Source organism: Prionailurus viverrinus, chromosome B2 (assembly GCF_022837055.1).
Source record: "Prionailurus viverrinus isolate Anna chromosome B2, UM_Priviv_1.0, whole genome shotgun sequence".
NCBI classification, from domain to species: Eukaryota; Metazoa; Chordata; class Mammalia; order Carnivora; family Felidae; genus Prionailurus; species Prionailurus viverrinus.
In genome coordinates, this window is record NC_062565.1 from 130813710 (window position 1) to 130828091 (window position 14382).

General features: G+C 36.4%; 1 protein-coding gene across 5 annotated transcripts in view; it reads left to right on the forward strand.

Moving 5' to 3' along the window:
• Positions 1-14382, forward strand: part of UTRN (utrophin) — a 481942-nt gene that overhangs the window by 191173 nt on the left and 276387 nt on the right. For all 5 annotated transcript variants that reach the window (XM_047859243.1, XM_047859241.1, XM_047859244.1 and 2 more), the window contains 4 exons: positions 40-190; positions 1456-1631; positions 12045-12180; positions 14219-14368. In XM_047859243.1, coding sequence (XP_047715199.1) covers positions 40-190; positions 1456-1631; positions 12045-12180; positions 14219-14368 — 613 coding nt within the window. The remainder of the gene's footprint in view (positions 1-39; positions 191-1455; positions 1632-12044; positions 12181-14218; positions 14369-14382) is intronic.

Genomic DNA, 14382 nt, shown 5'->3' on the forward strand with positions numbered 1-14382 from the left:
TGGAAAGTTTGAAAACCTATTTTGTTTCTTGTCCTCTAGTTATTTTGATAGGGCCATGGAAGAATGGAGACAGTTCCACTGTGACCTTAATGACCTCACACAGTGGCTAACAGAGGCTGAAGAGTTACTGGCTGAAACCTTTGCTCCCGATGGTGGCCTGGACTTGGAGAAAGCCAGGATGCACCAGCAGGTGAGTGCTTTCCATCCGAGGATACGGGTCTGCTCAGAAGGTGGCATATTTTTTTCAGTATGGGACATTTAAGACTGATATGGAAAGTAAGGGCAAATCATGTTAGCTTTTCAGGAGTACATAGTCAACCTGTAAGTCCCAGTTCTACTTTCCACTTTCAAAGGTCTAAGAAAAATTGGTATTTACAGTCTTTAATTAGGACTTTAAAAATTCAAATAAAAGATGCTCTTTAGTGGTTAATGTAAAACACAATTTTATTTTTAAAATTTTATATTCAAAACATTTGTTAATTTTGTACGTAAGGCTTTATTAAGGACAGAAAGATATCTGCATACCTCACCTCTGTTTTCTGTGCTTAAACAATAGACATCTTATTTTTCTTTGTATCATTGATAATTATCGTACAAGTAAATTATTCTTGAGCTGTGTCAGGGCTGCTGCTCATGTGAGTCGAATGCAGTCTTGGGAAATATAACACAATAGTTAAGTCAGTTCTGTTGATAACGGGTCTTTAAAAATAATAGTCAAAAGCAAGCAGAATTTCAGTTTACCATTGTTAAAATATATTCTTTTATTAAATCTTTAAAATATACTTTATGTAGAAGGCTCATGAGAAGTTAGAAAATGCTTTTTCTTTCATAAACATGTTAATGCATTTTTCTTATTTTATGGGTTATAGATAAGTGCTCGCATTTGACTTTAAAATATCCTTTTTTAATTGCTTAAAAATTTACCGACTCGTGAAGCAGTGTCTCAGTGAAATGCACATTGACATTTACTTACGTATGGTAGAACTTAAGGGTATGTGGAGGTATACACACACACACACACACACACACACACACACACACACACACACACACACATATTGTATTTAGAAATGCTTTCAAGCACATATTTGAAGGAAGACAAACCATCTACTTTACTCAAACATAATTCATTATTGGTGTATAGAAATGCAACAGATTTCTGATGCTTGTGCTTTCAGTGTAAACAGCTGTTGCTTATTTTATGTTATTAGGCTATCCTCTTTCAGTATATTTTGCTTGATGGCACTCATGAGAATGGGTTAGATTTAAAAATCGATTTCATTTCACGTGTTCATTGAGATGTCAGTAAAGTGCTTTAAAATGCCTTTTTCATGAACATAAAATATTCTTCCAGGACTTTGTTTTTCTTAACACTTAAACTGATGCCATAGTACCTTTGTGGATTCACTGCATAGTTCAGTTGTGGAGTTAATCTTGAGTTATACTCTGTTACAGGAACTCGAAGAGGGAATCAGCAGCCACCAGCCCAGTTTTGCAGCCCTAAACAGAACTGGGGATGGGATTGTACAGAAACTCTCCCCCACAGATGGAAGCTTCTTGAAAGACAAACTGGCAGGTTTAAACCAGCGCTGGAGTGTGATCTTCGCTGAAGTGAAGGACCGGCGGCCAAGGTAATATAGCGGTGATAACTCAAGGGCACAGGGGTAAAGATATTTTGGCAGAGCCTTTTAAGATACAGTTAGATGAGTTCAAAATTCCTCTATTATCTGATATCACGATACGAGTTGTAGTGACATTTAAGACCTCTGCTGTGATGTTCTATATATATTTTTATTTAAGAGAGAGAGAGAGAGAGAGAGAGCATGAGTGACGGAGAGAGACGGGGGAGAGAAAGAGAGAGAATCCTAAGCAGACTCCATGCTCAGTGTTGAGGAACCCGATGCGGGTTTGATCCCACAATGCTGGGATTATGACCTGAGCCGAAATCAAGAGTCAGATGGTCAGCCAACTGAGCCACCCAGGCACCCCAGTGATGTTCTATATTTTTAGAATGTTGTCTCTTACTGTATTTTTAGGCTACCTGTAAAGTCTCACATTTCTACTCAGATGTGATATGTATGAAAAATATCTTTATTCCTCTCATTTCTGACATTTTATTATGATATGGCAACTGTGTGGAAGGTACTTGAACTAGGTCAGGAATACCTTGGACTTGCAGACTGAAGATCTGGGTTCAGGGTCAGACATTTCACTCACTCACTTCCTGATGTGGACTTGGGGTCTTCCTCTGAAATCCCTCTTACTTGGTTGTTCTTAATGTCTAAGGCTGTGTTACATCCACATATTCTGGTGCTTTGTAAATAATATAGTTCCTCATTTGCATAATATAATAAATACAATGAATTACTGTCTGATTTGTGTCAGATTATGTTACAATGTCCCAGATTTTATTAGTGTGTCTTCGGATTGCAAAAATGCTTGATTACCAGTGAATATAATACTCAACATTACAAATTATTTTATATATTGCTTTAAAATTATTTGAAGTTATTTTTGAGACACTCAAGATTTAATGGATGATTTGTACTTTGCTTAATACATTTCACCCCACTGATGATCTTCTTTTTAGGTTGATGGTAGTTTTGGATTGAAAAGCCCCCAATTTTTTTTTCTAATTTTAATTTTGTAGGTGATATATTAGTGATAAGCTATTGTTTTGTTATGGACCAATCTAATGTTTTATCAAGTCCAGTTTTATAGTGTAAAATAGAACATAAAATATGGAGCTATGACTATTTGGCCCATGGCTGCTTTTTATAAAATAACATCATCTATTGTTTTGTGTGTTTCGGTCAGAGGCAAATAATGGTTTTTGCCTTTAGGTTGAGAGATTGCCATGTGGTAGAGACCACTTTGGCACCTGGCATACATTGTTTCATTTTACCTTCTCAACTCTCTTCTGAGAGGACTCTTAGGCTCATTGTATAGCTTTTGAAACTGAGGCTGAGAGGGGAGAGGTTAAGTAATTTGTCTAGGTCTCACAGAAAGTTGGTGATAACACGAATTTATGCTTTCACATACCGTGCGTGAACAAATCCCGGAAGACCACAGCTCTTTGGCCAAGTTTCCTCCTCTGTAAATAAGAGCTGTGACAACCTCTCAGAGGAGTGTTATGAGGATTAAATGAGACAGTGTTTGTGAAAAGGATATGGCAAACTGTTCATAGTAAACACTCAAAATATCTGGTTTTTACAATAGTAAGTGAAATGAAAACTTATTCTCTAAGCATGTTATTGCTGAGTTTTGGCAGTAATTGATTGATTGGTTTGATCAGTATCTTTTGAACCTCTAAGGAACTCAGAGATTAGGATGAAGAAAATATTCAAAAGGACAAATGATATGGTATGATTGAAAAGCATGTTGTTAAGGAGATACTGTGTTGTCACAGAGGCAGCAGTGATGGGGCATGGAATTATTTTTTTTTCATGTTTTTATTTAAATTACACTCAATTAATATACTGTGTAATATCAGTTTCAGGTGTAGAATCTAGTGATTCATCACTTACGTGCAACACCCAGTGCTCATCACAGCAAGTGCACTCCTTAATGCCCATCACCCACTTAGCCCCCCCAAACCCTCTCCACGACCCTCAGTTTGCTCCCTATAGTTAAGACTCTGTTTTTTGGGTTGTCTTTCTCTCTTTTTTCTTTTTTCCCCTATGTTCATCTGTTTTATTTCTTAAATTCCACATGAGTGAAATCATATGGTATTTGTCTTTCTCTGACTTATTCTGCTTAGCATAATACTCTCTAGCTCTATCCATGTCCTTGCAAATGGAAAGATTTCATTCTTTTTGATGGCTAAGTAATATTCCACTGTGTGTGTGTGTGTGTGTGTGTGTGTGTGTGTGTGTGTGTGTACATATCTATATACCACATCTTCTTTACCCATTCATCAGTTGATGGACATCTGGGCTCTTTCCACAGCTTCGCTACTGTTGATAATGCAACTATAAACACTGGGGTGCATTGTACCCCTTTGAATCTGTTTTTGTATCCTTTTGGGTAAATAACTAATAGTGCAAATGCTGGATTGTAGGGTAGTTCTATTTCTGGTTTCTTGAGGAACCTCCATACTGTTCTCCAGAGTGGCTATACCAGTTTGCATTCCCACTAAGAGTGCAAGGGGGCTCCCTTCCCCGTGCCCCACCCCCAACTCCTTGCCAACACCTGTTGTTTATTGTGTTGTCAAGCCATTTTGATATCTCATCATGGTTTTATTTGTATTTCCCTGGTAATGAGTGATGTTGAGCATCTTTTCATGTGTCTATTAGCTATCTAGATGTCTTCTTTGGAAAAGTGTCTATTATATCTAATACCTGTTTCTTAACTGGGTTGTTTGTTTAGTTTGATAAATTTTCTATAGATTTTGAATACTAACCCTTTATCAGATATGTCATTAGCAAATATCTTCTCCCATTCTGTAGGCTGCCTTTTAGTTTTGTTGATTGTTTCCTTCACTGTGCAGAAGCTTTTTATCTTGATGAAGTCCCAATGTTCATTTTTGCTTTTGTTTCCCTTGCCTCAGGAGACGTGTCTAGTAAGATTTTTCTGACTGGGGTCAAAGAGGTTGCTTCCTGTATTCTTCTCTTGTATTTTGGTGGTTTCCTGTCTCACATTTAGATCTTTCATCCACTTGGAATTTACTTTTGTGTATTGTGTAAGAAAGTGGTCCAGTTTCATTCTTCTGCATCTTGGCCCCCAGTTTTCCCAACACCATTTGTTGAAGAGACTGTCTTTATTCCATTGGATATTCTTTTCTGCTTTATCGAAGATTAGTTGACTGTGTTGTTGTGGTCCATTTCTGGGTTTTCTGTTCTGTGCCACTGATCTACTGTCTGTTTTTGTGATGGTGCCATACTGTCTTGATGACTACAGCTTTGTGATATAACTTGAAGTCTGAAATCGTGATGCCTCTAGCTTTTCTTTTCTTTTTCAGGATTGCTCTGGCTTTTTGGGGTCTTTTGTGGTTCCATACAAATTTTGGGATTGTTTGTTGTAGTTCTGCAGAAAATGCTGGTGGTAGTTTGATAGGAATTGCATTAAATGTGTAGATTGCTTTGGGTGGTATAGATATTTTAACAATGTTTGCTCTTCTGATCCATGAGAATGGAATGTGTTTCCACTTCTTTGTGTCCTCTTCAGTTTCTTTCATAAGTGTTTTATAGTTTTCCAAGTACAGATCTTCTACCTCTTTGGTTAGGTTTACTCCTAGGTATCTTGTTTGTGGTGCAACCATAAATGGTGTTGAATCCTTGATTTCCCTTTCTGCTGCTTCACTATTGGTGTATAGGAATGCAACAGATTTCTGTATGTTGATTTTATATCCTGTGACTTTACTGAATTCGTGTGTCAGTTCTAGCAATTTTTTGGTGGAGTCTTTTGGGTTTTCTATATAGAGTATCGTATTGTCTGCAAATAGTGAAAGTTTGACTTCCCCCTTGCTGATTTGGATGCCTTGTATTTCCTTTTGTTGTATGATTGCGGAGGCTAAGACTTCCGGTACTATGTTAATAGTAATGGTGAGAGTGGACATCCTTGTCTTGTCCCTGAGGGTAGGGGAAAGGCTCTCAGTTTCTCCCCATTGAGGATGATATTAGCTGTGGGTTTTTTGTATATGGCTTTATGATTTTGAGATCTGTTTCCTTTATCCCTACCTTGTTGAGGCTTTTTATCAAGAATGGATGTTGTACTTGGTCAAATGCTTTTTCTGTATCTATTGACAGGATCACATAGTTCTTAGAATCCTTTCTTTTATTAATGTGATGTATCATGTTGATTGATTTGTGAATATTGGAGCACCCTTGCAGCCCAGGAATAAATCCCACTTGATCATGGTGGGTGATTCTTTTAATGTACTCTTGGATTTGATTTGCTAGTATTTTGTTGAGAATTTTTGTGTCTAAATTCATCAGTTCTCTTTTGGCCTGTAGTTCTCTTTTTCAGTGGGGTCTTTTTGGGACATGGAATTTAGGCATCAGAGGAGAAGTGTCTTGAACAGAGGTTTGAAGCATTTGTAACAACTCCCCATAAATGTATCCGAGGGAGAGGCTTCTAGGGAAAAGAAGTTGAACAGGCAAAGGGGGAAGGCATGAAATAGCATGACCAGGTGAGAGATTTGCAAAGTTACAGGACAAGGAGGATTCAGGGGACCGGGGGTGGGATTGGAAGCTGAGGTCCCATAGGGTTTTGTGTGCCGTGCTAATGAGTTTTCATGGAGAGTCCTTCTAGCTTGCAAATCATCTAGCTCCCAGGCCTTCTTAAGGCAAAAGATGTATTTGCTGGCATGGTATTAACAATGCTAGCAGAAATTCTGCTAAAGATTTTCACATGGATCTCTGTGGAATGTGGTAATTATTCCTCCTGGAACTAACAAGGTGAAGCTAATACATATTTTACTCATTTTGGGGAAGAGATAAGAATAATGAGTCTCTTCTGCAACATCTTATATTTTAACTAAAGCAATATTTATTTTCATAAATTCATGTTTGACTTCATTCCAGGTTGTAACTTATCTTAAATTGGGGCCACCTTGCAATTTTAGGAGCTTGTGTGTGTACTGGTATCAGAGTCGTTGAGGAATAGCACACAGTTTAATTTGTTTTTGTATTGAGTGCTTGTAGTTACATATTTGTACAGTTTGTCAACTTATGCTGTTATTCCTTAATGAGCAATTGTTATCTGTTTAAACATAAATCTATAGCTTGTTTTTACTCTTAGTGATAACATTTAAAGGGTAGATTATATTTAGCTAGTTTTAGGATGAAAATTTTGTGACTCAAATATGTTATTGAAATTGCTTGATGTTAGTTTCCTTCATAGAAAATATATCCTTCATAGATATATTTTCAAAATACTGAGTCATGATTATGAAACATTGGAAATATAAATTCCAACTCTCTCTCTCTCTCTCTCTTTTTTTTTTTAGTTTTAGCTAGCCAGCATATAGTGCAACATTGGTTTCAGGAGTAGAATTCGGTGATTCATCACTTATATACAACACCCAGTGCTCATCTTGACAAGTGCCCTCTTTAATCCCCATCACGCATCTAGACCATCTCCTACCCACCTCCCTCTGTTAACCCTCAGTTTGTTCTCCATTGTTAAGTCCCTTGCAGTTTGTTTTTTTCTGCTCCTCTCCCCGCCCCCCCCCATATTTTCATCTATCTTTTTTCTTAAATTCTACAAGTGAGATCATATTTGTTTTTTTCTAATTGACTTATTTTGCTTAGTGTAATACATTCTAGCTCCATCTGTGTTGTTGCAAATGGCAAGATTTCATTCTTTTTGATGGCTGAATAATATTTCAGTGTGTGTGTATGTATGTGTATGTATATACATGAATGTGTTTCCATGTACATGTACATGCATGTATACACACACACACGACACCATCTTTATCCATTCATCAGTTGGTGGACATCTGGGCTTTTTCCACAGCTTTGCTATTGTTGATAATGCTGCTATAAACATCAGGGTACATGTACCCTTTGAATTTGTATTTTTGTATCCTTTGGGTAAATACCTAATATGCAAATGCTGAATTGTATTGGTAGATCTGTTTTTAGTTTTTTGAAGAACCTCCATACTGTTCTTCAGAGTGCACCAGTTTGCATTTCCACCAACAGTGCAGGAGGGCTCCCCTTTTTCCACATCTTTGCCAACACCTGTTTATTGTATTGTTAATTTTAGCCATTCTTCCAGGGGTGGTGTGGTATCTCATTGTGGTTTTGATTTGTATTTCCCTGATGATGAGTGATGTTGAGCATCTTTTTATGTATCTGTTAGCCATCTGGATGTTTTCTTTAGAAAAGTGTCTATTCATGTCTTCTGCCCATTTCTTAACTGGATTATTTGCTTTTTGGGTGTTTAGTTTGATAAGTTTTTTGTAGATTTTTAATACTAACCCTTTATCAGATATGTTGTTAGCAAATATCTTCTCCCACTCTGTAGGCTGCCTTTTAATTTTGTTCATTGTTTCCTTCTCTGTGCAGAAGCTTTTTATCTTGATGAAGTCCCAATGTTCATTTTTGCTTTTGTTTCCCTTGCCTCTGGTGACATGTCTGATAAGAAGTTTCTCTGGCCGAGATCAAAGAGATTGCTGCCTATTTTCTCCTGTAGGATTTTGTAGTTTTCTATCTTACATTTAGACCTTTCATCCATTTTGAATTTATTTTTGCATATCATATAAGAAGGTGGTCCAGTTTCATTCTTCTGCATCTCGCCCTCCAGTTTTCCCAACACCATTTGTTGAAGAGACTGTCTTTATTCTTTTCTACTTTGTTGAAGATTAGCTGGCCATATAGTTGTGGGTCCATTTCTGGGTTTTCTGTTCTGTGCCACTGATCTACGTGTCTGTTTTTGTGCTGGTGCCATACTGTCTTGATGACTACAGCTTTGTGATGTAACTTGAAGTCTGGAATCATGATGCCTGTAGTTTTGCTTTTCTTTTTCAGGATTGCTTTGGCTATTCAGGGTCTTCTGTGGTTCCGTACAAATTTTGGGATTGTTTGTTGTAGTTCTGCAGAAAATGCTGGTGGTATTTTGATAGGAATTGCATTAAATGTGTAGATTGCTTTGGGTGGTATAGACATTTTAACACTGTTTTTTTCTTCCAATCCATGAGCATGGAATGTGTTTCCATTTCTTTGTGTCCTCTTTGGTTTCTTTCATGTTTTATAGTTTTCAAGTACAGATCTTCTACCTCTTTGGTTAGGTTTACTCCTAGATATCTTAGTTTTTGGTGCCACTGTAAATGGAATCAATTCCTTGATTTCTTTTTCTATTGCTTTGTTATTGGTGTATAGGGATGCAACAGATTTCTGCATGTTGATTTTATATCCTGTGACTTTGCTGAATACATCATGTATGAATTCTAGCAATTTTTTGATGGAGTCGTTTGGGCTTCCTATATAGAATATCATGTTGTCTGCAAATAGTGAAAGCTTGACTTCCTCCTTGCTGATTTGGATGCTATGGTCTAATCGCTGAGGCTGAGACTTCCAGCATTATGTTAAATAGTAATGTGAGAGAGGACATCCTTGTCTTGTCCCTGAGGGTAGGGGAAAGGCTCTCAGTTTTTTGCCATTGAGGATGATATTAGCTATGGGTCTTTCAAATATGGCCTTTATTTATTTATTTATTTATTTTTAATTTATTTTTTCTTTTTTTTTCAACGTTTATTTATTTTTGGGACAGAGAGAGACAGAGCATGAATGGGGGAGGGGCAGAGAGAGAGGGAGACACAGAATCGGAAACAGGCTCCAGGCTCTGAGCCATCAGCCCAGAGCCTGACGCGGGGCTCGAACTCACGGACCACGAGATCGTGACCTGGCTGAAGTCGGACGCTTAACCGACTGCGCCACCCAGGCGCCCCACAAATATGGCCTTTATGATATTGAGGTGTGTTCCCTGTATCTGGACATTGTTGAGGCTTTCTATCAAGAATGGATGTTGTACTTTGTCAAATGCTTTTTCTGCATCTATTGACCGGATCTATGGTTCTTATCATTTCTTTTATTAGTGTGATATATCATGTTCATTGATTGGGAATATTGGCCTACCCTTGCAGCCCAGGAATAAATCACACTTGATCCTGGTGAATAATAATCTTTTAATGTTGTTGAATTCGTTTTGCTAGTGTTTTGTTGAGAATTTTTCCATCCATCTTCATCGGGGGTATCGGCCTGTAATTCTCCTTATTAGTGGGGTCTTTGTCTGGTTTTGGAATCATGGTAAAGCTGGCTTCATAGAATGAGCTTGGAAGTTTTCCTTTCATTTTTTAATCTTTTGGAACAGTTTGGGAATAGGTATTAACTCTTCTTTAAATGTCTGGCAGAATTTCTCTGGGAAGCCATCTGGCCCAGGACTCTTGTTTGTTGGGAGGTTTTTGATTACTGATTCAATTTCTTGCTGGCTGTGGGTCTGTTTAAATTTTTTATTTCTTCCTATTTCAGTTTTGGTTGTTTGTGGGTTTCTAGGAATCTGTCTTTTTCTTCCAGATTGCCCAGATTGTTGGCATATAATCTTTCATACTATTCGTTGATAATTGTTTGTATTTCCGTGGTGTTGGTTGTGATCTCTCCTCTTTCATTTGTAATTTTATCTCTTTGGGTCCTTTCTCTTTTCTTTTTGAGAAATCTGGCAAGGAGTTGATCAATTTTTGTTAATTCTTTCACAGAACCAGTTCTTAGTTTTGTTGATCTGTTCTCCTGTTTTGTTTTTGTTGTTGTTGTTTCTATATCATTTAGTTTTGCTCTAATCTTTATTATTTCTCTTCTTCTGCTGGCTTTAGGCTTTCTTTGCTGTTCCTTTTCTAGCTCCATTATGTGTAAGGTTAGGTCATGTATTTGCAACCTTTCTTGCTTCTTGAGATAGGCCTGAATTGCAATATATTTCCCTCTTAGGACTGCCTTTCCTGCATCCTAAAGGTTTTGGACTGTCATGTTTTCATTTTCATTTCTTCCATGTATTGTTTTATTCTTTAATATTCTGGTTAACCCGTTCATTCTTTAGTGGGATGTTCTTTAACCTCCATGCCTTTGAGGACTTCCAAATTTTTCTTGTGGTTGAATTCAAGTTTCATAGCATTGTGATCTGAAAATATGCATGGTATGATCTCAGTCTTTTTGTACCTGTTGAGAGCTGATTTGTAACCCAGTATGTGATCTGTTCTGGAGAATGTTCCATGTGTACTCGAAAAGAATGTGTATTCTGCTGCTTTCTAAGTCTTTTCTTTTAATACAAGGTTTATAATAGTAGTTGAGTGTTTATAAAGCTGTTATTTAAGTTAATTACTCTTTGATAAAGAGGGTAAATTACCTGTCTTGGTATTGTCGGTCTTTAACAATTAATACTATTGTTTGATTTATTTATTTTAATTTCGAAGCAGTGTTCTTTCCTGATGGATACTTAAAAATGAAAACTTGTGATTATGTAGTGATTATCATTAGATTTTAAACATTAAAAGACTCTTTCAGATATTACCGACTCTGTTAAATATGCAAGTACTTATTTAGCATTGGATTATATTTGTATAGTGTATCATATGTTAGTTTTTTTTGTGATTAAAAAGAAAAAGTCATAGCCATAAAAATGTAAATTTTTATTAGGGATAACAAAATGCAATTCATTTAAAAAATTGCATTTAACTTTTAAACTGGCAGCTAATAGCCACAACTATAAAAATAATGATACCACCACCAAGCTGTAAATAGCTTCCAAACCCTCTCTGAAAAATACATAATCTTGTCATCATGAGTTCTAGTCATATTCTCATCTTCTGACAGATGGTTTATATACTTATAAATGTTATTCTTATAACATTTAAAAGATCTAATTAAGGCAGTTCCTTTTTTATATTCATATGACTATTTGTTTCCTTATATCCTTTAAAACTTTTGCTTTGTTTTTTCTAGCTCTCTTTTTATAACTTGGTGCTATATTCAAATATAATACTTATTTTAACAAGCTAACCAAATTTCCATTTTTTTCTTGTCTTTCCTAATACTTGTAAAAACTTTCCATTCTCAGTGTCTTGCCTTCTTATTCTTTCTTTCCTAAGAATAGAGTAATAGTTGCCACCTAATGTGAATACTATGTCATATAATGATGACTTTTTACCTCCATGGACTACTCACAGAGAATTATGTGTTTTTTCTTATTTTTTGAGGTAAAGACACTTTTCTTTCTTTTTTTAAACTTCCATTATGTTGTACAGTGGTCTCTAGCTTTAAAAAAAATCTTTTGTATTAAATTTCTGTAGAATTTTTCATGATGAAAGAAGATAATGTTTAGTTTCAATGTTTTTGAGTTTAATGAAGGGAAAATGTTTATTATCATACTATCAAAGAATCTTTGGTATTGGACAATGTACATATCACTGTTGACACTCATTTAAAAATATATGTTAATTTTTAGGAACATTTTTGTGTGTGGTATATTTAGTCAGGATATCCAAAGCAAATATATACTGTTCTAATTGGATATTTTTGTCAATGTTTTTCAATAATGTATTCTTTTAGGCTAAAAGGAGTGAGTAAGCAGGTGATGGAATATAGAAAAAGACTAGATGATATTATCTGTTGGTTATCAAAGACTGAGAGTGCTGTGCAAAAGAGATCAACTACTGAGCTGGAAGAAAATCTGCAAGAATTAACAGTAAGTGGTTTATTTGTCTCTATATTTGCCAATGCTTTTTGGTGCATGAACATTTATGCTAAAAATAAGAGGTTGCATGACTGAAGAAGAAAAGGGGAAGAAACTTTGTTCTTTGTGGTAAATGTGGTGAACTTTAGAGGAATTTTTTTTAAGAGCAGCTATAATTTTGTTCTTGCAGAGGTAAGGTTTCACTCAGAGAAAAGTGACAGATCATGTGGTCTCAGTATTAGACCAAAGATTTTTAGGGTATTTTAAACAGACATCAACATTTTGGAATACAATAATACTGTAAAGTATAGTTCTTTGCTGTTAGATTTAGAAGATAGTTACTGATAACTATCTTTAAAACTGAGTTTTTTAAGAAAATTCTGAATGACTTAGGAGCAACTCATCACAGCTTACTATATAGGCTTCTCATCATGATTGTATTAATCAAATGTCCTTTGTTGATCCACAACTAACAAGAATTTTTTATAGTTATATATGTATGCAATATGTAAAAATATGTAAAGATGAATATATATAAATGTATACAAATATCCATACCTTTTTTATATCTATACATTTTATATATTTTGTGTTAAGAATTAAAATACTGTTGCGAACAATAAGATTAATGTGCTCATATTTTTATTAAAAAAAAAAATTGTTAGGGGCGCCTGGGTGGCTCAGTTGGGTGAACGTCCGACTTCGGCTCAGGTCATGATCTCGTGGTTCATGAGTTCAAGCCCCGCGTCAGCTCTGTGCTGACAGCTTGGAGCCTGGAGCTGCTTCAGATTCTGTGTCTCCCTCTCTCTCAGCCCTTCTCCCGCTTGCCCTCCGTCTCTCTTAAAAATAAATCAACATTAAAAAGAAGATTAAAAAGAAATTGTGCATGTTGAAACACACATGTGCCTGCATCTAAGTATGCCTAAAAGGATGCCCCCTAATTGGATGAAACATTTTGCTTAAGGAGTATGATTGAGGCATTTTGGGAAAGGAACTTTTAATATAATGAAAAGTATGTGGCCAACAATTACTAAGTTTTCTTCTTGTTAGACAAATATCTAACAAAATTGTTCCTGTTTTACCTAAAAATTTCAATAGTTTTCTTGGAACATTTCACTCTGTAAACAATTTGGAGACTGTCACAAAGAGTGCGATGGTATATTAGGTTAGGTAGAGATAAGGTAGAGATGAATGCATAAGGTGTTCCTGTGGTTTGTTTGTTTGTTTCTTTTTTTTTTTTTTGCGTTTGATTAGAAAAGACATTATCTTCATTATCTAAGAACAGAATGTGAAACTACCAATGTAAATATGATATAATATGACCCTGTTAAGAGATTGGGTAAAGAGGGCCAAAGCACAAGGGCATACAAATGCACCCTGAAAATGTGTGTTCATTCCCATATCAGTTACAGTCTGTTAATATAAGTTCAGAGGCTCCTGGTGGTTCAGTTGGTTAAGTGTCCAACTCTTAGTTTTGGCTCAGGTTGTGATCTCCCAGTTTGTGAGTTCAAGCCCTGCATCAGACTCTGCGCTGACAGTGTGGAGCCTGCTTAGGATTCTCTCTCTCTCTCTCTCTCTCTCTCTCTCTCTCTCTCTCTCTCCTTCTCTCTGCTCCTCCCCACCCTCTCAAAATAAACTCAAAAAACCAAACAGTTTGTTAATATAAGTTCAGGCTTTTATAAGTTTATTTTCTAAGAAAATAAAAGAAATTAGAAATCCACATTTCTTTTTTTTTTTTAATGTTTATTTATTTCTGAGACAGAGAGAGGCAGAGCATGAGCGGGGGAGGGGCAGAGTGAGAGGGGGACACAGAATCCGAAGCAGGCTCCAGGCTCTGAGCTGTCAGCACAGAGCCCACCGCGGGGCTCGAACTCACAGACCATGAGATCATGACCTGAACCGAAGCCGGACGCTCAACCGACTGAGCCACCCAGGCGCCCCGAGAAATCCACATTTCTAAGAATATAACCGAAAGAGACTTCTGATACAGTAGTTGAACTTTCCTCGGTATGACAACTTTCTTATGACAACTCTCTTCTGACTCCTTTAGGACTTAACCCGGGAGATGGACGTCCAAGCTGAAAAACTCAAATGGCTGAATAGAACTGAGTTGGAAGTGCTTTCAGATAAAAGTCTGAGCTTACATGAAAGACAAAAAATTTCAGAAAGCTTAAGAACTGTAAATTCAACGTGGAATAAGGTGTGCATTAAGAA